The 25,555-nt window shown below is 43.0% G+C and overlaps 1 protein-coding gene across 1 annotated transcript; it reads left to right on the top strand.

Annotated features, from left to right (window-relative positions):
• The first annotated feature begins 712 nt into the window (after positions 1–712).
• Positions 713–5,496, top strand: Phox2b (paired like homeobox 2B). The gene is made up of 3 exons (XM_063240399.1): positions 713–1,240; positions 2,041–2,228; positions 3,285–5,496. Exons 1-3 carry the CDS (start codon positions 1,000–1,002, stop codon positions 3,798–3,800), a joined length of 945 nt encoding a protein of 314 aa, XP_063096469.1. The 5' UTR covers positions 713–999; the 3' UTR covers positions 3,801–5,496.
• Positions 5,497–25,555: the final 20,059 nt, after the last annotated feature.

Raw genomic sequence — 25,555 nt, 5'->3', positions numbered from 1 at the left:
AGCTTAAAGGACCCAATCAGTTGAGAATCCAGATGTTTACATTTAAGAGCCTTTCTTAGATTTTAAAATTTTAATTTGTTTTTATTTTTTTAAGCGGCTATATTTCCATGTCTCTCCAAAGCACATTAAGCTGCAAGGAGAAATACAAGTGATAAGAATCTATATTTTTTTCACCAAAATACCAGGTGTATTAGAAGGAAATCTGCTTATCACTCATACAAACCCCCGTGGCCCACTTACTCTATGTTACAGGGCGCCTGAGTCTCAGCAGTGTCCCGGTGCTTTATAACATTTCATGCACTTCGGGGGGTAGGCTTGTTGTTAAATTGAGCGTGTAACACTCTTACAAAACAGGTTTTCTATGACATCAAGGTTTCTTCTCTCTAACCAAGAAAAAAAAAAAAAAAGAGGACCAAGAAGGGGGACAACACACACACACACACACACACACACACACACACACTATCTCAATTTATGCCTAAGGTATATGATCAGTTAAAAAGGCTTAAAAGCTTGGGGAAATTGGATCAGGGAGAATCGTCACCCAACTTTCATTATTTCCAAGTAGTGTGATTGAATTAAAGGGCAGGGAGCTGGTTAGAAGGGAGGATCAGGGGCTCAGTGCGTAATGGTGTGGTATTAAATTCTAATTAGAGATGCAGGAATCAATGATAGGGAGGTTGGACAGCTCAGTTCCCCAGTGCCAGCCCAATAGACGGATGAGTTATTGTCATGTAAAAAGCGCCAGCAATAAGACCAACCGCTTTGCTATTGTCCAAGTGGAAAGAGCCAAGTTTATTATGAGGACTATATGCTCTAGAGACCTCAGACAAGGCATCTCATAGGAGGCTTTTTCATAAAACTAGGCTCTGCTGGTAGTAAGGAGGCCAGTTTGGAGGCAGGCGTTGAGCTGTGCACATCTCCCCTCTCCAGCCACCTTCTCCATATCCATCTTTTATTTCATTTTTCCACTTGGCTGAGCCATCCAGAACCTTTTCAATGTATAAAATGGAATATTCTTACCTCAATTCCTCTGCCTACGAGTCCTGTATGGCTGGGATGGACACCTCGAGCCTGGCTTCAGCCTATGCAGACTTCAGTTCCTGCAGCCAGGCCAGTGGCTTCCAGTATAACCCGATAAGGACCACTTTTGGGGCCACGTCCGGCTGCCCGTCCCTCACGCCGGGATCCTGCAGCCTCGGCACCCTCAGGGACCACCAGAGCAGTCCGTACGCCGCAGGTAAGGACCGCCAGCTCTCTCAGCGGAGGAAGCCGCCTTTCCTCTCGTATATAGGAAGCCTTGATTGCATTTGAAAATGGAAATGTGTTTAGTATTTACCAAACGAAATTTGCTTACACAAATGAAAGAATTTATCACGTTAGAAGCGATTGCAGGGAGGGGTAATTCACTTACAGGGTTACACTATCCTAGTCACACCCGAACCGCCAACAAAATTATCTTAAGCTGCCAAAATGATAGGCATAATTTATTTACTTTGCGATGAGACGTAAAGCTTAGAAAATAATTAAATAACAAAGAGTAAAGCTCATTACAGGCACTGTCTCTTTTTTAAAGAACCGACAGCGGCTCACACCTCTTTGGCTGGTCATTTTTACGATCATTTCTTTAATTTATTATTTTTTTGCAGCACTTTCCCCCAACTTTTGGGCCGCGTCAACTTCTGAGAATTGAAAAGTTGCAACAGTGAGAGAGTTCGGTAACTTCTTCGTTTGATGTCTAATATTTCCACTGATGTTTTTGGACTTTTTTTCCTGCTGAAAGCACTATCGCATGTCCCGGGCCTCCAGCGGTCTGCAATGCGCTATTTCAACGCACTCAAAAGCACTTATGGCAGAAAGCACCGAAGTTTGCTCCCCCGTTTCCGTACATAACTAATTTGCTTGGTTTTTCTCGGCAGCTCCTGTGTGCTAGCCTGCACTCGCGCGTCTGCGGCTGCTCCCGGGCGATCCGACCTAGAGCATCCGCATTTCGCTCCACAGCCCGTGCGCTGCTAACTCCCTGTCTCTGTCACCCTCTAGTTCCTTACAAACTCTTCACCGACCACGGCGGCCTCAACGAGAAACGCAAGCAGCGCCGCATCCGCACTACTTTCACGAGCGCGCAGCTCAAAGAGCTGGAGAGGGTCTTCGCTGAGACTCACTACCCTGACATCTACACTCGGGAGGAGCTGGCCCTGAAGATCGATCTCACTGAGGCTCGAGTCCAGGTACCCGAGCGCCTGTCCAGGCAGGGTCGGGGGTTGCTGTGGAAAGGACCCCCCACCCCCACCCCCGGTTTCGCCCGAAAAGGACCAGGGAGCTCAGGGCTGGTCTGAGAGGTCGGACTAGGTGTGGTTGTGAGCAAGAGGAAGCTTTAGGGCGCACACTCTTGACATTTATTCGGGGCTGCAAAGTGTTTCCCAGCGGACCCGAGGCATTCAGGGGGCTTGGAACGGGAAAGAGCAAGCCACGCGCCTCGGAGATAGGAAGCGCTCTCTGGGAGAAGCGCAGCCTTTCCCCTCGCGTTATAAATTCTTTCGCCAAACGCTTCCTGCTTTAAGCGCTTGTAAACTGGCGACATGGCACATAGTTGCATTTTCCCGGAAACCGTGATTTGTGTCAGATTTGCTAAGGGTCCCACGAAGGTTAGGAACCAGTTTGCCTAACCGGTCGGGGACAAACGTGCGCTCCCAGCAGTCAGTTCACAGTCCTTCTCTGGGTGGCTCAGCGTCACCCCTTCAGGCCACCGGCCGAAGGTGAGCAGCCGGCCCCAAACTCTAGTTCTACTAATTCAGGTTGAACTTGAGGTCTGAGGCCTAGGGTGGACGGCCAATTTGAGTTTGCTCAAGAAGCAGACTGACGGGTCAGGGGTTTAGCTCAGCGGCATAAGCGCCTTTCTGGCAGACGTGCGGTCCTGAGTTCGATCCCTGGTACTCCCTCTCCAACAGCAGACTGAGCTAAGGCACCTCAGCACCAAGGCTTCCAACTGAGGTCCCTCCTGCAGCCTGCGGTGTTTTTACCTCTGCTGGAAGGTGCCTTTTCTCTGGCATGCTCACGCCCCAGAAAGACTCCCCAAAGATGCAATAATAGCCACACAGAGGGTGGACGTGGTGGGCTGCTTGCCCCACTCTGGTGCTTGTGGCTCGTGGAGACGGCGGGCGGGGAGCACGTGTGAAGCCCATCAGAAATGGGACTTGGGCCGCCCTCGAGGCAAATTTCCTTTCCTGTTTTTCTTTCTTTCTTTCTCCCCCTGCTTCATCACCTGTCTTCCCGTCTGGGGCCAGGTCTGGTTCCAGAACCGGCGCGCCAAGTTTCGCAAGCAGGAGCGCGCAGCAGCGGCCGCGGCGGCCGCGGCCAAGAACGGTTCCTCGGGCAAGAAGTCCGACTCCTCCCGGGACGACGAGAGCAAGGAGGCCAAGAGCACCGACCCCGACAGCACCGGGGGCCCGGGCCCCACCCCCAACCCCACCCCCAGCTGCGGGCCCAGCGGCGGCGGCGGCGGCGGGCCCAGCCCGGCGGGCGCTCCGGGGGCCGCGGGTCCGGGGGGCCCGGGGACCGAACCCGGCAAGGGCGGCGCGGCGGCGGCGGCGGCGGCAGCGGCGGCAGCTGCAGCGGCGGCGGCGGCGGCGGCGGCCGGGGGTCTGGCGGCGGCCGGGGGCCCCGGACAAGGCTGGGCTCCCGGCCCCGGCCCCATCACCTCCATCCCGGATTCGCTCGGGGGCCCCTTCGCCAGCGTGCTGTCCTCGCTCCAAAGACCCAACGGCGCCAAAGCCGCCTTAGTGAAGAGCAGTATGTTCTGATCTGGGATCCCGGGCGGCGACAGCGACCGGACCCGGGCGGCCGGGCCGGGCGGGCGAGCGGGCGAGCGGATGCGCCCAAGGCTACTGCCGCCGCTGCTGCGCGGCTGCTTCCTCGGGGGCCCACACCATCGAGATGCGAATCGCGGGACACGACGTCGCCCCATTTCCACCCCACTCCCACCCCCTTCCTCAACCCCCAAAACGAGACAACGAAACGCAACGAGACCGGCCCGGACTCCAGCCGGCGGAGACCCTGCTGCGGAGCTCCTCGGGGCGCTCAGGGCTGCGTCCGCTCGGGTGGGTGCCTGCCTCAGGGTGGGGACGCGGGGCTGTGGCCCGAGCAGGACGCGGGACACAGGGGTGGGCCGCAGCCGGCGCAGTGACTTGCTTTGCAAAGGACAAAAGGAAAACTATTAAAAATAAAAGCTGGGAAGGCAGCAACCACCTAGAAAAACCAGAAAGATTTAAAAGCTCCAAGGGGAACGAAAAAAGACAAAGTGAACGGGCGAGTGGGGAGAAGCTGCAGCTGGTGCTCGGTCTTGAGGGCTCAATCTTGTGAACCCCTATATTCAAGCGCTCCTGACAGCGGGACTCATTAGGGGCCCCTTTTGGGGGAGAGGATAGGGATGCCTTGCCAGTCCCCCTTCCCTTCGTGTCCTCGAGGTCGGGCCACTGCGGTGGTGGCGGGCGACTGACTCAGACTGTACTAGCAGCCAAAATGACTTGCTTGTGCCCGCTTGCCTCCCTCCACCGCGCCGGACATCATCCAGCCATTAGCCATCTGACTCTCACACCGTCGCAGCTCCCAGCCCCGACTCTCAGCAGCCCCTTGGCCCTGAAGATGCTCTATACATGAGATGCCTTTTCATCCACAACTGCAAACTGTGTCTCCTAGTTCACAAGTTTCCTTTTATTTTTTCCTCTCTCTCTCTCTGTCTCTCTCCCAACATCCCCATCGGCATTTTCTTCTTCCACCAGCTTTTTACTGAACTTTTTGGCACTGCTTTGGATTGGAGTCAATTGCAGTCCACTTTGCTGGCTGCAGAGAAATCTATTGAGCAAGGAAAGGCACACACACACGTTTGCAGAAGTGTCTCGGTTTGCATTTCTGTTTGGATGATCCGAACTGTACTCACATCCTGTAGGTTGGATGGACTGTATATTGATGATTCCATTCTTTGCGCAGTTTAGACATCTCTGTTGGGGTTTGTTTATTTTTTTGTTTTTATTTTAAAAGGCACAAACTATAGATATTAGTTGAATGTTGAGGCTTTAACTTTTTCGGTGTCTTTCTACAACTGTGTTCTGTGACTCAATTGTATCGTGTTAATATCAGTACAGACCGTCTCCTACGTGACAGTATGTTTTTCCTTCTTGTAGTCTTATGGTGTGTCTCTATGGCGTAATAAGGTTCTCACGGGTTCAGTTCCTTTGTGTTTAGAGAGACCACGGTTCAGACAATGGTATATATTTTTGTTATCAGGTGCATGTCTGTCTGGTTTCCTCTTTTCTCGTTGGACTATGTTTGTGAACATAATCATCATAAATTATGTTTCAGATTTTCAAATTTATTTATATGTGTTATAATGAATGCTTCTATTTAAAAGGGAAATATTTCTACATGTGCATATAGTTTTCCAAGAGTGTACCATTAACTTGATTGTTGATAATAAAAACAAAAAGCAAGTCTAAGCAATTGAACTCTTCTGACTTTTTCTTGGTTCTACTTTTGCTTACTTGTTTTTTAAATTTAGAGATATTATGAGAGGACAGAGGAAATTGTACTTAACAGAAAGAGTCTGTTTTGGCTCTGTTAATCTTGGTGGTGGGTTGGACATCTAAACCCATGCCTCCAAGTCTGAAGTTTAGTACTTGGGATGGCAGACTTAATTCTTCTGTCAGTGCTTGTTTCTCACTTATTGGAAGCAAAGGAGTACCAGCTATTGACAAAATTTCTCACACGGTGCTGAAGCCGAAGCTGTGGGCTCAGTGGTGTCTCAGGTGTGGTTGGATACGGGTCTTTGAGGGTGGACTTGGAAGTGCAGATTCGGTGTGTAGGAGCCTGCAGGACCCATGGCATCTAATGATGTCTGGTGGTCTAGCTTCCCTAGGCTCCTGGCCTGCTGGCCACCAGAGAGTCTCAAAGTCCCTACATGGACAGCTGATCAGAATGCCTCAGGGCTTTGAGATTGCAGGCAGCTCCGCAGCATTGGTATCTTGGGGAGCAATAACATCACTAGAATTTAGGAAGCGCCGCACGTATCAGGTTGTACTTTCATGGATTATCTGATCTGTGCTTCCAAATAAGATCACAAAGCAAGCTTAACTCCTATCTTTTTCTTTTTTTGTAACAGGTTGGGAATATGGAGTGAATAGGGAGGTTTAATGGGCTTCGAAGCCCTGGATTTAGGAATGATGGGACAAGCTTTTGAACTCAGGAAATTTGATGGCAAAGCTTGTCCATTAATTATACCAATGGTTTCCGAAGTATGGTTCCCTGGCCAGCAGCATCAGCACCACTGGGGTATTATCAGACACAAATTCTTCCATTCTACTCTGGCCTACCTGAATCAGAGACTCTGAATGTGGGGCCTAGCTTTAACAGGTTATAGAGTGGATATGAAAACCACTAAATTGTACTGTAAGAAACCCCACTGGGAAAGTTCTGGAATTGGGACTAGGTTGGGAATGTGTGTGTGTGTGTGTGTGTGTGTGTGTGTGTGTGTGTTTGTGTGTGTGTGTGTTGCCCAGCAGGTGCAGAAATTCTCTTTTAGAAGAAAGATGTCATCACCTTAGCTCCACAAGGCACTCTTACCATTCCTTGGACTGGCTGGCCAGGCCACTGTTTCTGAGTAGAAGTCTGTGTCCTTCAGGGCTTCCTTTAGTATTTCCTGGGCTTTATCAATGAACAATTCAATTGCCTCTGTTTGACAGGAGACCACAGTCTGCCTTCTTTGGCCTGAGTAGTAGCTGATTTGGTTTGAATTTACCAGGGCTTCTCACCATAAGCATGTAGACATAGTTTGCATCTGAAAAGGCAGATTCATTAAGAAATTTCATACTTTTGGACCATATCAAACTTCTAGTCATCTTTCTAGAGATTTTTAAAGCGTGTTTTAGAAATACCATCTCAAAATGCCTCTCAATAAACTCTCCAAGATAATGTTTCTTATAAATCATGCCATTAATTGTGCTGGTATGAAATGCCAACAATTGCCAGATTCCTTTGCTTCCATTATTTGATCAGAAATATAACTTTAGAAGGTTAAAGTGAATGAAAATAGAGAGCATGCATTCATATTTGTTTGTTTGTTTATTGGTACTGGGAATTGAACTTAGACCCTCAAGTCTTCCAGGCAGGTGCTGTGCCATGGAGCTATATCTCTGGCTTGAGAGTTTACATATATTGACAAGAGCATTCAAAGCCGAGGTAACCTCGTCCTGGGCTTGACTAGAGGAAGATTGGCATTGAACCCACCTGGTAGCTTTTTGTGAGCTGATGGGAAGGCCAGTGGGATAGGAATTCTGCAGAAAGCAAGACTAGCAAAGGGAAGAAAATGAGAAGTGGAGAGGGAGAAAACAGAAATTTTTAAATGAGAGAGAAACAAGTGGCCACAGAAGAGTTTTTGGAAACTCCAGTAAATGCCCTATAAATACTTTTGTGTATTAATGAATTGGACAAGGGTCCCTAAATTTTCTTCTCCTGACTTTGATCTGCTTTCAGTGACTTGTCTCTAGGAAAAGGGGAACCTGGAATTGGTGAAGAAACTATGTTTTCCATTTCTCAAACCCCAGAATCTCAGCTTCCCAAAGGAATGCATTGAAAAATGTTTGGAAACAGCTAGCTTGAGTATTTCAAACACGATCTTTTTAATTTGGGTCACTTCTGCTTCTCTTACTGACCCAAGAAGCAAACTGTTGGGAGGTGAGTTTAAGATCATATGCAAAATACTGTCCCTATAATATGATGGGGCCTAGTGATAGGACACTGTGTCTCTCACATTGTGTCATTTCCTTGGAGCACTGCACTGTGTGAACAAGCTCACTTTCGCTTTTCTTCTCCTAAGGAATTTGTGTTTTGGCTCATCCAGGCATCCTTTTTCCTGGCAACTCCCAGACCACACGTGACTTCACAAAAGCTGCCTGAGCCAATGCCAGATGTCTACCCTGAAGCCAAGTTCCCAGTACAGAGAATCAGTGTGGCTTCAGAGGGGAGCTGATCACCCAGCAAATAGTTGCTGTCCAGAATTCACTCCAGATGCTTTTCTGTGGCTCATATCAGGATGGTAATCCCTGGCTAGGTAGAGTGGAGCCTCAGTTCGGGGAGGGCACCTATGTGATTTAGGATTGCAAATAACTTAATCCCTCTGATTCTGATTCATCAAAAACAAATGTGAACAATAATAACACAAGCAGGAAGGTTGCTGAGGGGATTAAAAAATATTGTACTTATAAATATTTGGCATAGCAGTAAGATTTCAGCAAGTGTCAAATATGATGATGATGACGATGATGATATCCATGATGATAAATTCTTTGATCTTCTTTGACTTTCCTAGCTCAGGCCTTCAGAACATCACAAAAAGCCCTCAGTTGTCTCTTAAATCAGTGGTCCAGGATCATGGTGGTGATGAATTGTGATGCAAGACAATTGTGCCCCAAGAATTCATCATCGTCATGACCAGTGGATGGTGCAAATGACCAACACCTACCTTTATTTTCCTTGATTACAGGGTGGTTGTTCTACATGTGTGGATATATAATAACTGAATATCTTTACCCAGTAGTATTACCATGTTGAGACATGAAAAACAGTGCAAAGGCTTGTGATGTCATTAGGCTACTAGGCCGTATTGTTGGAAATCATGTCCCCATTACCATGGTAGGCATTTTAGATCATGCATTGAGTCGTATGTTGATAGGAAGCCAGTTTTTATTTTGAAACAGGATCTTGCTAAGTTACTAAATTACTCAGGCTCTGCTCAAACTTATTATCCTATTGTCTTAGCTTCCAGAGTGATAGAATTATGGGACTGTACCACAGTGCTTGACTAATACAGGAGTTCTTAACCTTAGGTTCATGGATAGAGTTGGAGGGAGACAAGAATATATCTGTTAACTCTTCATGAAATTTAGCATTTTCTTAAATGACGAAGGTAGGCAATATAGCTACAGCAATCATTATCTGTACCCATGACTTTGTCGACAATGGAAATCATGTATTTTTACTTTACATTAGAAACACCTACATTGATATATAATTCACATTAATTATTAGTTTAAAATTATAACTATTCAACCAGCCAGTATGTCTTACTTGTGCATTAATTAAGAAGCACATATCGTTCTACATCAAAGCTTAAGATCATTTTTGATAACTTTGTTTTGATAGTCTTCTTCTGGGGTCCTATGCATCTCCCCCAAGAATCTTTTAAAAGTACTTTATTTAAAAAGCTGGAAATTGTATTTAGCATATATGTATTTAGCATGTACAATATGTTGTTCTGAAATATGTATACATTATGAAAAGACCAGACTAAGCTAATTAACATATGTATCACCTGACATATTTTTCTTTTTGGTCTGGTGCTGAGGTTAAAGCCCAGGCTAGATAATTCTTCATTACTGAGCTACATCTCTAGCCCATTTATCTTTTTTTTTTTTAGGTAAGAACATTTATAATCTATTCTTTTAATGTTTTTCAAAAATACGATACACTGGTATACTATAGTTGATACAGTATACTATATCAACTATAGTAACCATAGTAACCATTTCATATACCTATTGAACTTATTCTTCTTAACTGAAATTTTGTATGGTTTGACCAACATGTTCTCAACTTCCTCACCACCATATTTCGTGTTTTGCATTTTGTGTTATTTTGAGTCACACACATAACTCCAGTTTCTCAGGGGTCTAAGAAAGAGTATTGCAGGTTCAAGGTCAGTTTGAGATACAGAATTGGACTGTTGCAGAATGAAAGAAAAAGGGCTGGGACTGTAGTTCAGTGCTCCCTTGGGTTCAATTCCCTGGACCACAAAAAAGTTATTTTGAGAAGGGGCACATGGACCACAAGACTCCTAATTGGTGACAACAAAGAGTTCCTTCTCTTCGTGAAGCTCTGATTGTCAGAACTTTTCATTAGAACCATAACAGGTAACTGTCTTTGTATCTCATGTTTTTCAAAGGAGAAAACAGAATGAAACAAGCCCTCAAGGCTGAACAAAAAGAGCTCTGCAATTTGAAATACCACTGGCGAGGTGGAGGCAACAATTGGGATGAGCAAAGGGATTTACAAGTTTCAGGACTTGAGTATCCCCTCACTGCTTTTGGGGGTTCACGTGAGCCCTATAGGTACTATGCCGAAGCAGGACAGAGAGCAGGCCTTTCTGAAGAGGGGGTACTTTCCTTCTTAGTTCTTTCACTGAATCCCAAATCTGTGAAGTCTTGCCCGAGGTCATGCTATTAGCAAAATGGAAGCAAGGATCCAACTCAAGCTCAACCTCTTAACATGTACGCTAACCACATTTAAACACACACTCACATGCACAGGCACATGCACACCTCTCAGAGGAGAATTCTGCATTTTACCTAGCTGTCACTTAATTTTTCTTTTGTCTGAACCCGCAGCTTTTGGTTTGTTAAAATATCCCAAGGCCAAGTGATTGAGCAAGGATGCTACTTTGGCCATGTGTTTGATGTCAAAGACCTCCCTCTGGGGAAAGTCAGACATTAAGGGGAAGTAAAGGCTTCTTACCTGAACATAATTTCATTAGGAAACCTAGTAGATGACTGTTTGCTAGATGACTTCTTAGATGATTGAAGTTGTGATTTCCAGAACAGGAAGAGCCTGGGTGTAAAACTTAATTTCTTTAAAGCCACAATGGCAGGGCCACCTTGGGCTAAATTGGAACATAAATCCAGTTTGTTTGAGACATAAGAGATTGTGCTTTTTGGAGTACTTACTATATGTTAGACATTCTGCTGGCTGTTTTACGTTTGTTGTCTATTATAGTCTTTCAAGATTCCTGGGGGCAAATGTTACTGTTTAATTTTATGGACAAAACCAAACCAAAACAAAAACCCTAAAAACCTAATCGACAGGTAAACTGAGAACTGGATTAGATTCCAAGGCTATAAGTGCCTGAGCTGAGTTCCAAACCCATCTTCCTCTGACCTCAAAGCCCCAGCAGGAGTCACTGCCACAACCTAGAACTCAGTACTGCTCTTAGCGTTCCCGAATGCTTATACTCCAGGCAAATATATCAGGGGCAGAGGGGGTGAATGAAAATGTTCTGGAACGAGAGGTGATGGCTTCACAGTGTGGTCAATAGACTAAAGCACCCTGAATTTTACACTTAAAATGATAGATTTTCCAGTATGTGCTATATCTCAACTGCTTTAAAAATAAATATGAGAAATCCATCATTTCTTTGCCTTTCTCAGTAACATCTTTGATTTTCTGTAATAAAACTCATATACATCTTCTGTCTTAGACTTCAAACAATGCAACATAAATTATCAGAGGGAAAAGACAGGCTGTCTTCAAATTTCTGATCTTCTTGCCTCAGCCTCCTGAGTAGGTGGGCTCAAAGGCTTTTAACTTACATTTCAAAAATCATTTCCTATCAGATCCATAAATCAGTCTATTTTTAATGGCTGCATTTTAGTTTCCAAAAATCAAGGCAACATGTTCCCTATACTTCAAACGGTACATGGAGAGGTAAGAAATACTACGGCAGAAGAGCTAACTGTCCTTCAGAAATATTTCCTTCTTATTCCAGCTAGTCCTGTTGATTCTGTGGCTGCTGGTACATGCCCATTCAGATAGAGACCACATTTCCTAGCTTCCCTTAAATCTAGATATGACCTTGTGCCTAAATTGTAGCCACTGGGCTGTGAGTGAAAATGATACTTCTAGGTAATGCACTAGAAAGAAAACTGTTTAAACTATTTTTCCCTTTTTGCAGTGGGCTAGAATGCAGACTAGGGGGTAGTGGACCATCATCAGCTGTATTAGCAAAGGCAGCACTAGGAGGGTGGTTGAGCCTGGAAGGTGCTTGGGATGATGAACCACAGTTTGGAGTACGACTGCTCTATCACTCTGTACCAATTTCATGGGAAAACACATAAAGTTATTTCACTGTCAATGGTTGGGTCTGTGCTAAACAAGGGAACCATTATCTTAAACATCTGAGACACCATGAAAGAGTTGATATTAGAGTTGAATATTGAGTGGGAGTCACCAGATGGACTGGGGTGTAAAAATGACATTCCAGCCTGTTACATATGCAAACATGGAGAAATCGAGATGATTTTTTTTTTTGTCTTTTTCCTTTTTATCGGTACCAGGGATCAAACTCACCACTGCCTGCTTGCAAGGCAGGCGCTTATGCCGCTGAGCTAAATCCACAGCCCCCGAGATGATTTTTTAAAAGAGCCAGTAAGTGGCAGATGAATTAGATAATTCAGGTCTGTTGTCATCAAAGTCCATAATCATTTCACAAACACCATTAGTAAAATACTCAATTAAGTTTTTTTATTCCCTTGGGTAATATTGATGTACTTGCACATTATCCATGATGGTACAATTGTGATTACTGGAATCTCCAACAACAGATTTTTCTTTAGAGTGATGTGAAAACCTGTCCTAACTGATCCTAGTGCTCACAGTGCCAAAGGATAGTTTCACTTAAAAAAAGTAATTATAGGGGCCAGGGATATAGCTCTCTGGAAAAATGCCTGCCTGGCAAGCACAAGGTTGTGAGTTCAATCCCTGGTACAATAACAACAACAACAACAACAACAAAAAACCTATAAGACAGTATCTGGTATGCTTTTCTTCCACTACCTAGAAACTTTCTGAGCAGGAGAATCCTAAGTTAACAATAAGATACAAATATTTTTAACTACGCAAAATTCAGCTTGTGTTCTTTTGCAAACTCATATGCTGGCATCATCTTTACTTGACTGAAAACTTTATAATGGAATGTAAAACAGTTCTCTCAAGAAGTGGACTAAGGGTATTACACACCCAATGAATAACCTCTCTGCACAAGTCTAGAAACACATCTTACCTTCCTGAGAAAATCTAGTATTAACAGTAACAACTTCTCTTTGGGGTATATGATGTCCTAGAAATACAGATACTAAGCATTTTACATGCATTATCTTGAATGGCAAGCAGAAACACCAAAATAACACCCTGGTTTGGAGGCAGATTTACTTAACATCAGCTAGGCACTGACAGGGAATCAATCTTTATAAAAATGTCAGGTTTCAAAGGTCCAAAGAGGAAGGTTTTTATGGGGTTGCAATAGGTAGGTACAGAAGTACAGTACTTGGCTGCCTTTGACTGGTTCTTAGAATATGTGTCATAGTGACCAGTTGTGCATCACAGTGACCAGCCATTTCTGAGAACCAGAAGCAAGCAGAACTGCAACAGGAACTGTCACCTGGGCAACTGAAGTATATTGGCTGGGAGGGGCATTTTCTGCTACATTTTCCTCCTCTTTTAGTTTCCCCAGAAAATCTTTGCTGAGCATGCTACATGTGATCTTCTGAGACAAGGACAAACTAGATGCAGTAACATTCAGTGGCTCTAGGATGGGCCCTAGCTAAGGTTCCTAAAACTGAAATTTTTCCCATAAGGAGTTTGTGGTTTGTTTTCCTTATTATACGGTTTCTTCCTAAATTGCTTTTAGGAAGAGACATAATTTAGGACTGTCTGTTCTGTAACACTACTCTGTCAAGGAAATGAAGGAGTTAAGCTGAGTGTCCAATATGTCTTGGGCAATCATCAAACCTTAGTCCAGTGTTTGACTTATTGTTCACAGAGCTAAGGCAAAACCACAGCTAGCAAGGGGCAAGGGAAGCAAGGACTAGGGTAATCAGCTTGAAAAGGCACAAAAGTCAAGAGGAATAGGTATGGAGCAATCCTGTGAACAGTGTCCTCAGGCTTCAGCCATGTGTGGACTTGTCAGCACCCGGAGTGACCAGCGCAGAGCTTTGAGTGCATTGTCTCTTCAGAGTGAGCTTCAGATGAGCTGTCTGGTTCAGGTAAATTTTCCAGAGATTCATCAGAACTCTGGAATGATGGATCTAAGGCTGAATTTCTTAAACTTTAAGAGTTGTTAATGTGGTGTGTGTAGGGGTGTCTATAGGTATAGCTGGTTTTTCAGCTGCATTTTTAAGGACTGATTACAAGCTGCTTTTTAACTTTTCTAGGGTTTTGTGGCCTGTATGTTGTATGAAGTTTTTATTTAATCTAGTTTTCTTAGTTACCTCTGCTACAAATTCAGGCCTGTTGTCATTGCCAATGATCAAGGGAAGCCATATCTAGGGGGGAAATGACCCTACAAATTTTTATAGTCTTCTCAGTGTGGGTAGGGAATGTCTTGGGCTGGCCTTGGTAGATGCAGATGAGCACTAAGTCTATCTATAAATAGGAGAAGGTCAGGACCAGTGAAACAGCTGCTTACGCCTGAGCTGGCTGCAGGGGGATGGGTGCCAGCACTGAAGCTTGAGTTTGCAGAACATAATGGCAGGGGTAGGTCTGATTCTAACTAAAAGTTTTTCTGGCTAGAGTTGATGTTTCAGCCTATTGGATCCCTAGCAGGAGAACTTTGGCCAAAGTAACTTTGTCCAAGGTGACCACAGCACATCTAGACTGTCAGACTCCATTCTTAGCAGGGCTTCTTCCATCCATAAGCAGTACATGCTCAGCATCTTTCTGGGGGTCCATTTTTAAAGTCTGATTGGCTTGAGAACAGTTCATCAGTTAATGCCAGGCAGTCATGGTCTAGTGGGCCCAACATAGTGGGCAGGATTGCATGGTCCTCATTTATTCAGGTTATCCAGTACAGTATATGGCACCTGGCCAGTAAGATCTTGGCCTAAGGTGAGCTTTTCAGCTTTCTTGATCAGAAGGACAGTGGCTGTTAGACAGCAAAGGCTGAGCATGAGGGGAGGCAGCCCTTAGCAACTGGACCCAAGCATTTTCACAGCTAAGCCACTGAGTGCTCCTAGGGGCTGACAGTCTGTGTAAGTATCATTGTTTTTGTAAACTCAAGGGTCTAAATTCTATAGCAACCAGCAGCTCCAAGACATTTGTGGAGTTTCTTTCTTGTAACCAATTTCTGCCAGATATTGCAGCAAAGCTTTTTTGACTTTCCAGTAGGCAGCTTGGGTGTCATCAGTCAGAATTGCAATGATATTTTGTGCTGAGAAACTAGTAAAGTCAGCTGTGAGGACTTCTTGAAAGATAATAAACAAGTTTTTGAAACTTTGAGAGGTTGAATCCAGGTCAGTTAAACTTTAAGTTCAGAACCAGGGTCTTTTCATTTAAAGGTGAAGAGGGGCTGGCTGACAGGAGCCAATTAAAGGCAGAAGAAGGCATTCTTTAGGTCCAGGCAGGTGTAACAGCAGACTATGCATGGCAGAAGACTTAGGCAATGTATATGAAGGGCAATCCTGGCAGCATTAGCAACTTGGAGATCTTGAACTGGCTTTACAGGCAAGAGAGGTGTATTTTACAGTTGGACAGTCTATAAACATTTTGTCATCTTGAAGCCTCTGAATGTATGGTTGATCATGGGACTGTGGTGGCAAGCAAGAAGGGACAAATAGGCTATCTAGAAATGGCAAAATGTATTTCAGAGCATTTCCCTCAAATAATGGGAGAGTTCTTAACTCCTTGTGGAAATTTCATACCAGTCAGTTATGCTTTGTCTCAGGATCTTCTCAATCAACCCACAAGCAGAAGAAGGCATCTTTTAAAGCTAGACATGTAATCCAGATGGCATCTGGAAGTAGAAGTCCAAGAAGACTGTATGGGTTGGGAACCACAGAGTGCAAGGTGATGGCTGCAGTGTGGCTGGGTGCCTCTTTGCTTCCTGTGACATTTGACAGCAATGTGGTCTCTCTCTCTCTCTCTCTCTCTCTCTCTCTCTCTCTCTCTCTCTCTCTGTGTGTGTGTGTGTGTGTGTGTGTGTGTGTGTGTGTGTGTGTGTATGTGTGTGTTGCAGTGAGGAGGCATGTTTGATGGCCAGGTCTGGAGGTGAGTCTTTGATACATACCTGTGGGAGGAGAGGTTTTAGAATTTCAGGATTGCAGTTATCTATCTCAGGCTGATGCAGGGTTAGACAGAAGGGAGACTGACTGGCTTGGTACCTTTAGCTTGGAGAGGAAGTCTTCCCAGAAGCAGCACAGGGCATTCTGGTATACCTAGGAATTTATGCTTGGTGCCTCCCAGACTGCAAGTTTGTGCCTGGCAGAAGGGGCAAGAGACAGGAGTTCCAGTAGTCCTGGGAATGGTAACTTTTTGACAGAGGGGACTTTGAAGGTATTTCCATTGTCTACCAGGAAAGTCATGGATTGGTCCCCAATATGGACATGGAAGTTTTCTGAGAGTCTTATCTTTTACTCTGAAGATGCATTTATTTTTTAGTGTCCATAGTCCTTATATCAGGCTCCAAGGTAACAGTGATAACTTTTGACATATTGAAGGGCTTTTTGTTCTCCCCTTTGATGTCTTTGAGAAGTGCTTGACTGATTTTATGCTCCTAGGCAGGGCAACCTTTGGGGAAGGCCATGACAACTCATTCATCAGGGCTGACAGTCCAATTTTTCCTCAGCCAAAACATGGAATGCAGAAGGAATTGCTGACAGTCATCTTGGGTGAGTGTTCGATGATGCCATCTGACCAGGATAGGAGGCAGGAGGCTCTGGAGGGAGGGCCTCTGTGGCTGCATGCAGTAATGGCTAACTGGAACCAGTTCAATTGGCTGGAAGTAGATGAGCAAGGAGGAGGGAGTGAAGCTACAGGCGTTGGCAGCAACTGCTGCAGCCAACAAGGGTTCCGAGATGAAATTCTCAGGAAGAATGAGCCTCTTTTGTTTTGATCAGTTTGGTTTCATTTCTTAACTTCATAATCTCAGTAAAACCCTTTATTCCTGCAGTCAGGTACTGTGGGTTTTAACTACTTAGTTCTATTCTAACTCTCTGCAGTTGCACCAGAGCAACAGACAAAGGAAGGATGCCCCTCAGAGAGAGACCATTCAGATACCTGGGTGGCCATGCCGGTAGTGGGGACTTTGGTGTGACTTAGCTAAAGAGTGTGAGGCTTCCATTATGCTATATATCAATTGCCACAGAACTATAAGTGAGGCCCAGTCGGCCACTGTGATCATTGCTTCCTACTCTTGGTGCACAGAAGGAGTAACTGTTGTTTACACTGTCTGTTCAATTCACTCACACATTCAGTCAACAGGCACTCAAATGTTAAACATTTCAAATTGTTGCCCTTGAAGGTGGTCTTAATAAGAGGTGATCAAGCTCTCCTGCTGCTCAAGTTGAGCTGGACTGACATACAGACTAACTGGGGTGCCCCCTGAAGTCTTTCCTTACCTGATGACCAGTCTAAACTGCATCCTCCTCCTTTTTGGGTCTGATGTGATCCACTTAGTGGAAAACCAAGAATCTTTCTCACGACTTCTAGGGAATTTGAGATATCTTAAGGACATACTTTCCTGTCAGGACCTGAAGAGGTCCTTGTTCCATCTGTGAGCATCACAACCAGTGATCAAAGGAGTTGGCATGCTTAGTCTTCCAGATCGGCACATCAAATTCAACAGCAAGCAAAAAAACCCAAACAACACCCAGGATTTGGAGGCAAGTCTATTTAGTATCAGATGAACACTGACAATGAATCAATCCTTATAAAAATGTCAGGCCTTGAAGGTCTAGGGAGAGAAATTTTTATGGGGTTCTGAAATAGAGGTTCAGAGGTAGTGTATTTGACTGACTTTGATTAGATCTTACAATATGCATTATAGTGACCAACTACACATCACAGTGACTAGTGGTTTCTAAGAAACAGAAGCAACTACACCTGCACAGAAACTAAAGTATACTTGGGCAACTATACTTGTCAGGGCAGGGAGCTGGGGGTATTTTTGCTATAATCTGATTTAATTTGGCAACAACCTTATGAAATGGACTATAATCACCCCATATGAGAGATAAGAAAACAAAGATCAAAAGAGATGAAGTAATTCATTCAAGTTCCCCTAGCTTTTAATCAAGAAGGCTGGAATTATATTTGAATTCATTTCAGCCTCACCTAAGAGAATTCTGTGCTCTACAGTACCTGGTTATACACAGTCTTGAACACATCATGCATTAGTGAACACAAGCTTTCTCACAAGCACACATGGCTCTTGAATGTGCCCAAAAAGTAGGGATGGTGTAGTTCCATAAATGATTATAGATGTGAGAGCATTTTGTTGTTTTGTTCAGGAACTCACAGGTCCTAAATCACATCCTAGCAGCAACTAGTGCTTACTGAGTGCTGCACTGTGTCACATGTCTACTTGGTCAAAGGAAGTTGAGCCAGAAGCATCTCTGCAGTGCTCTGGGAATCGATGAGGTCCCCATGGGTTAACCTGAATGTTAGACTATCGCTCCGAAGACTTTCTCCTCTCCTTACCCAACCCTTCTTTTTCAAGTAGATTTCTTGAGCACTTAATTCACAGAAGGATGATCAGAAGCAGCCAAATGAAATTGAGTTTAGGAGGAGACTGGCCCCAGATGACAGGGATTACATCATCAGGTCCTCCCTCTTTGTGGGCCAAGAATTTCTCCTGGGAGCAGAGTTACCTCTTTCCCAGTGCAGCTGCCAGCCCATTTTTGGTAAGTATTGCAGTAGGCTGATCAGCAATGCCAACACTTTCCACTCTGGGGACCTGGGACACTTGTTGTAGGTGATAAATGGATTGTACTTCACCACTATCTTTTATGGGTTCAAACGCTGCTATATTGGTCAATTGCATAAGAGCACAAATTACTACAGTGTGTAGGTATTATTATCCCACTTTACAGATGTATAAATTCTGATTAGAGGGGAATGAATGATTTGCTTGAGGATGCTCAGAGAGCGAGTACCAGATGCACAGATTCAAAATGCCACGTATTTTATTGAGAAGTTATGCGGCTCCCCTTAAACCTATGTTTAGAATGGAAAAATTTAGAAATAGCTTAATTATTTATATGATTTTTTTGCTCTTTCCCATTTGGATTTTTTTTTCCATTTGGCTGTTTTAAACAAGGAAAATAAACATGAACATACCAATTGCCTGTAGCCTCAATGCTGCTCCAGATAGACCTACATTCTGAGATTACTGATGTTGTTTTTGAGTAACAAAACCCTGCAGGAGTTAAGCATCCGCTCAGTGGCTGGTCAGACCTGGAGGAGCCAGATCAGAGCGAAGAATGTCAGAATGATCATCCGGCCTTTTCCTTACAGCAGGATCATTTCAAACCACAGCTGGGAATGGCAGAGGCATTAGCAAGCCTGCAGCATTTAAGCAGCCAGATCAATTCGCAGAAGCACTTCTAAGGGAAACAAATCAATAAATTCCTTCCCCCAAAAGATTGATAACATCATCAGGAAGCAACAGATGCATTTTAGGGGCCAGTCTACCATGCAGGGGTGGTGACTCCTTGTGCTGCTGTTTTGTCTCTGTAAAAGCAATTGGAAATCAGCGCCTGAACATCCTGGCACCTGTCGCAATGAAAGCCAACATTCCTAATGCACTTGGCAGGTTTCAAGGTGCCATCACATACTTTGTCTTCTTTGATTAACATCCCTGCAAGATGGATGTTGCCATCCCCATTTCACAGATGAGGTTCAATACAACTCCACTGTACAATTTGCCTAAGACCCTTCCTACTTACAGCCAAGCTGGGATGTGAATCTTCTGATTTTGAATCCTGTGTTCTTCTGAATCATACAATGTTTGCACTTCATTTATTTTTGTGACACTTTTACCATTTTTGGAACACTGCAAAATCTCCTGTATCACTTACTTTCCTTTCCATTGACCTAGTTTTTTTTATTCATATAAATTTATTTGAAGGGAAACTGACTATTACTATTTTAAATAAAAGTAATATGACATTATAAACTGAAGACACTACAAAAAGTCATAATCTTGAAAAAGAAACACACACACACATACACACACACAATTCATGTTTTTTTTTTTATATTACCTTAACTGGTAGGACATAAAACTCACCCCGTGGATATAGTACTATATTGTGGGCCTTTGTAAGGGAATACGAATGTAATAATTTTAAGTTATGAGGCCCTAAAGCATGAAATCTGTTTAAGCAAATTGTGTTACTTTTTTACCAAAATTGATAGAAGTTTCAGTCTATCAATGAACTTTAATTTTTTTTCAAGATTGATAAAATTTAAAGCTTTAGGCCAAGTCAAAGGATTGTCTCCTATCTCACTCAGAGAGGCCAGTTCCTAGTCATTGTCCCAAGTGAATAGTGCAGGTCCAGGAAAGGAGATCCAGGAGGAGCTTCCTAAAACTGAAAAATGGAGAAGAAAGACTCAAAATAATACCTTCTTTTAAACAAGGGGAAATTAGATCAGGATTTCATGCACAGCAACCAGCAATTAACTAAGCTTGCAGTTCTAGGGCTCTGAGAAACAAGGATTAAATGGAAAACTGTCTCACTTCACCCTGAGATGAATCTATCATTTAAATTAATTTAAGGCTCATTTAAGTTTTATTGTCAGTTCTGACACATAAGTGCTCTCTTCTCCCTGTCCTCAGATACTAATCAATTCCTTCCCCTTCACATTTTCTGGACTCCTTTAATCAGCATCCTCATTGCAATGACTTGAGATCAGCCCCTTGCATTTATTAGTTGGAGTCTCCTTGTGGTTATCATGATCAGTTTGTTTCCAGATGTATCCTCCCAGTTCATCGCACACATGTTGCCAGTGTCAACTTCTCAAAAAAGAGATTTGACCAGTGTCTCCATTTCTCGGACAGGCCACTGAACATCTTTAATGGTCCCCTTATTGTTACAGGAGAATGCCTAAATTCCTACCAGAAGATAACTCATATGGCCATGTTTATTGCTGCACTATTCATAGTAACTAACAGGACTCAGCCTGGGTGCCATCAACAGGTAAATAAAGAAAACATGGAGTGTATACACAATGGAGTACTATTATTCACCATAAAGGAGAATGAAACACTGTCATTTGCAGCAAAAAAGAAAGGAACTGGAGGACACCATGGTAAATGAAATAAGTCAGATGCTGAAAGACACGTGTCACATGTTCCCTCTCATACGTGGAAGTAAAAAAAGTCCACCTGAAAATACAATAGTGATTACATAGATTGCAAAAGGTATGATGGGGGGTGGAAAAAAGATGATTAGATTTAACTAATGCATATTGTGTGTATGTAAGAAAATATCACATTGAACCCCATTATTATGTGCAATTAATATATATTAATAAAAATTCTGCATGGATTGGGATTTAAAAAATCTGCTCATGCGGGGCTGGGGATTTAGCTCAGCGGCATAAGCACCTGCCTTGCAAGCAGGCAGTCATGAGTTCAATCTCCGGTACTGATAAAAAGGAAAAAGACAAAAAAAAAAAATCTGCTCATGTTAGGGGGAAATACCTTACTTAATAAGGCCCTTAATATATTCAAGATAAGACTGCAAACACATGCTCCTGTTTTTCTTACCTTCAGAATTTTATCTTTCTCTAAACCAGGTCTAATTTTGGAGGACCTTGTTTTATTAGTACATTAGAACTTGTCTTTCTTAAATCCCTCCTCTTATTCTAATGGTTTCTTTCTGGCAGCTGGAGCTTTTCTACCACAGAGTCCAGGAGACACTAGATTTGTTGACGGATCTGTAAGGAAGAGGATATTTTGCATCTCTGGGCCAGGTGTTCCTTATGAGCAGTGCTGAAGAAGGAAAGTCATTGTCAATCCATGAATAATGGATGAACTTCTACTTCTCAAAGGTAAATTCTTTTTTAAAAAAAGAAAGTTTATTTGTTGATTGTTTCCCACTAGTAAGTGAAAGTGTTGACTGAAATATGGTTCTTAGTGTGAAATGCAAGACTTTAGAAATTCAAATATACATTTAGAAAAGCATATATTTTCATTTATTAGCAGACAGTGGCTAAAGTAGAAAGCTCTTCTTAAAGCAATTACTAACTGGAGCAGAAGTGTAGACTTCAGCATAATTCATGAGTTAGTTCATTTTTCTTTCTTCAAGCATTAGTCTGTGCTCACACATTATACCTATTCTACTTTATACTACATTTGCCTTACAAAATCTGTGGATTCATCATGAATCCATTCTTCTATTTAACAGATACTCATTGGATGTCTACTGTGGAATATTCTGGAAGGCCAGGCATCTTCTGAAACATGAGATCATTTGACACAATCATTGGCACATCTACTACTATGGATTCTTGTTTTAACCCAGAGGTAAACAGAAATGTTTCATGCAGATAGTTTTGCAAGTTTATGCTGTAGAAACTAAGGAGAGATGCATGGAAAAAAATATATATCTGATCACCTTTGTCTGTGCCTCATGGTCACTGATGGCAGTCCTTTACATCTATATCCTGCTTTGCATTTATAACTTGCCACTCAAGAAATGTTACGTTATCCTTACTTTTCATGTCAAAAAACCTGAGATTTAAATATACTAAGTGATCTGATTGGAAGACTACAAGATCAAAGCCGGCTGGAACAACAACTTAGCAACTTGAGAGCTCATCTCAAAATTTGAAGAAAAAAAAGAAAAGAAAAGAAAAGAAACTTAAATAATTAAATAAATAAAGATCTGGGATTGTAGCTCAGTGGGAAGGCTCTGAGTTCGTCCTCTGAGACTTCAAAAACAAACAAACAAATAACCATGCACACTGACCTGATTATGGCCCAGCTATCAATCCCTGTGCAAGTGTGTTGGTACATGTATGTAAGGTGTATATGTGTCTGGGTGCTGGTGGTGGAATCAGGTGGGTTAGGGAAGGTAACAGTAGATAGAGGACAAGAGAGAGAAATGAAAGCAAAAGAAATACAGGCTGACTTTCACTGAATGCCTACTGAATGCAGGCATCTGGTTTACCCTAACAAATTCAACGCTCATAGTACTTTGCAGTAAATATTATTATTATCCATTTTATAGATGCAGGGAGTAATTGTACAGATTGTAATTGGGGGACCAGGCTACAAACCCATCCTGCTGTAATCCCCATTAGTACCTGGGGCTTCTGATCCTAACCTAGTGTTCTTTTTACTTTCGTCACATCTCGCTAATTCAGGTGGAAAAAAGATTCAGTGGTGTGAAGATGCCCTTGGGATGGTACTAGATTAATTTTAGCTTTCTCTCAGTTTATTTCTCAAAAGCTTGTTTGTATTATTTTAGATACACTGTTGATCTTTTACTCATGAGCTTTTACTCTCTTACCTAAGATTTTTTATCTTTTGTCAAAATAAACATTGCCCACATGAGCCATGGTCATTAATTAAATTTGGCTCAACTTTGTAGTTTCAGGATAGATAGCAAAATTTCAAATGGAAAATAAAGAAGGTTCAGTAACCTCTGTCCATCACGCTTCTGTCTTCATTTTGATGTAAATTTGGCAGCTGAGACAGGACATAGGATGCCAGATTCTGGCCAGGGGTGATAGTCAAACTGTGAAGAATCAGCATTGGCCAGTCAGTGGAATGCCCATCAGCAAGAGTCTGGAATCTAGGGCCTCTTCTGTGCCAGGCATGACTTCCTCAGCTGCAAGATCAAGAAATATGGGGGTTTCAAAAGAAGAACTATGCTGGATAGGGGAGCAGGCAGGATCAGGAGAATACAGAACTGACTTTTTACCAAAGAATAAACTGTATTTCAGTATTTTAACAACTTAGATAGCCACATCAGTGCTTAATGACAAAGTATTGGCCTTGCTTATGGTCCTTTTCCCTATCGTAGAGTTCCTGCTCCTATGTCCTACGGCAGATCACTTCCCTGTACTGGGCTGGTCTTGCTTCCAAAGAGGGAGAAAAGGATGACATATAACCTTGAGAGGTTGATCATTCTTTCTTTGGCCTTCACACTCTGCAAACCTTGGGGAAAACGGCTCAGCATTCTCATTGTTGGGTCAAAATACTGGACACCTACAATTTAAAAGAAGTGAGGTTTATTCTGATAACAATTTCAGAAATTTCAATACATATCCAGCTGATTGCAAGGCAGAAACATCATGGCAGAATGGCTTGGCAGATAAAACTGCTCTCATAAAGTCTGTGAAGCAAAGATGAGGGGAAGAGTAGACAGGTAGCACAGGGGACCAGATATAGTCTCCAAGATCATGCCATCATGACCCACTTCTTCCAATTAGGTTTCACCTCCTAATAACTCGTCAAGCTAGGATCTTATCAGTTGGCTAACCCATTGATGAGGTTAGTATCATCATAATTCAATCACTTTTCTAGGAGTCTCTTAGTCTAATCAAGTTGACCATTAAGATTAACTGGCACAAAGAATAATGCTCTATGGCAGTGTCTGCTAAAAATTTACCAGTATTCATTCTTCTCTCTTATACTAATCCATAGCTGAAGCTTAACTCTGCACATGGTTATCTGGACAAAGACTACATTTCCCATATTCATTGAGCCTCAATGTGATAAAATATCTGTGCTGGCCAATGGGATTTTACCAGTTCTGAGTTACCCATTGAAAAGAATGAGTAAGGTTCTCCTTGCCCCATCATTCTTTTTGGCATCTGGGATACATGCAAAGATTAAGTAGCCACTTTGAATAGAAGAGTTGCTACTGAAAATAGCAGATATGCTGCGCCAGCCTAAACATGTTAGTTCAGGACCATTACCAGGGAAAGAAATGTTAAGACCCGCCCCCCCTCCCCCTTTTAAATCCACACAATGCTGGAGAGTCTGAGATGGCAGTAGGACAAAGGATGTTATCAGGTGAGATTCCTGAGTGAAAGTAGATGAGGGTCATAGATTGGCAAATGAGAAGTTAGGATAATACACAGGTTTCTAGGGTTTATGGTGGTTTGTGCATTCAGGAAAGGGCTTCCTGGCAAACCATGGAAGCTTAAGAAGGAAGAATTGCAGTGATTTCCTGTCATTCCTTGGGAAAGTTTTTTTCCATGCATTTTATACCTTGTCTCCTTTACTTAGTTTTCCCCCAAGGTGCTAGCTCTGGGTCCTGTCTGGTACTACTCTTCTCTGAACATATCTGTCACTATTGATTTTCCTGTCTTTCACTAAAGACTCCTTTGAGTTAATTCACCACGTCCCTCATGGTTCAAAACTTTTCCCCTTAAAACAGAATGTGTTTACTTCTTTCCAGCCACTTTAAACCCATTTCCAAGGCTGAATAATAACTAGATGCTACCATTTACTTTGGAAACCACAACTATCAGATGAGGGTACCTGGACTGCATACCCAAGCCAGACATTCTTTAAATTGATCAAAAAGTCAGTAACAGTCTTTGATTCACAACACTATTACAATAGTTGTTTTCATTCAGATAAAAAGGAGGTGTGTGTGTGTGTGTGTGTGTGATGTTTTAGATAGTCTGTGCTTCCAGAAGTCATATGTGTAGGATAATGCTGATTTACAAAACCCTGAGCATAGGTCAGGGTTTATTAACTTTTTATTATTAACTTTTTTTTTTATCCCCAGTGCTGTGGTTTGCCAGGTATTACAGACTTTTTTCTCTTCAGTAAGGACTAACGGTTTTTGGTCTCTTAAGTCTTATAATAATTTCCTCTTCTCTTTGTGAGAATTTTTCCACTTCCTGGAACCCCATTAAGGGCTTTCAGCCATGGCATCCTTCTCTTGCCACAGAGATAGTCACCTGCCCCAGACTGAACCAATCAGAGTATCACTTC

Source organism: Cavia porcellus, unplaced genomic scaffold (assembly GCF_034190915.1).
Source record: "Cavia porcellus strain 051 isolate PalLab524CR breed Dunkin Hartley unplaced genomic scaffold, mCavPor4.1 scaffold_30, whole genome shotgun sequence".
Taxonomy (NCBI): domain Eukaryota; kingdom Metazoa; phylum Chordata; class Mammalia; order Rodentia; family Caviidae; genus Cavia; species Cavia porcellus.
Note: the sequence above shows the minus strand (reverse complement) of the source record. Positions and strands in the feature narration are given on the sequence as shown.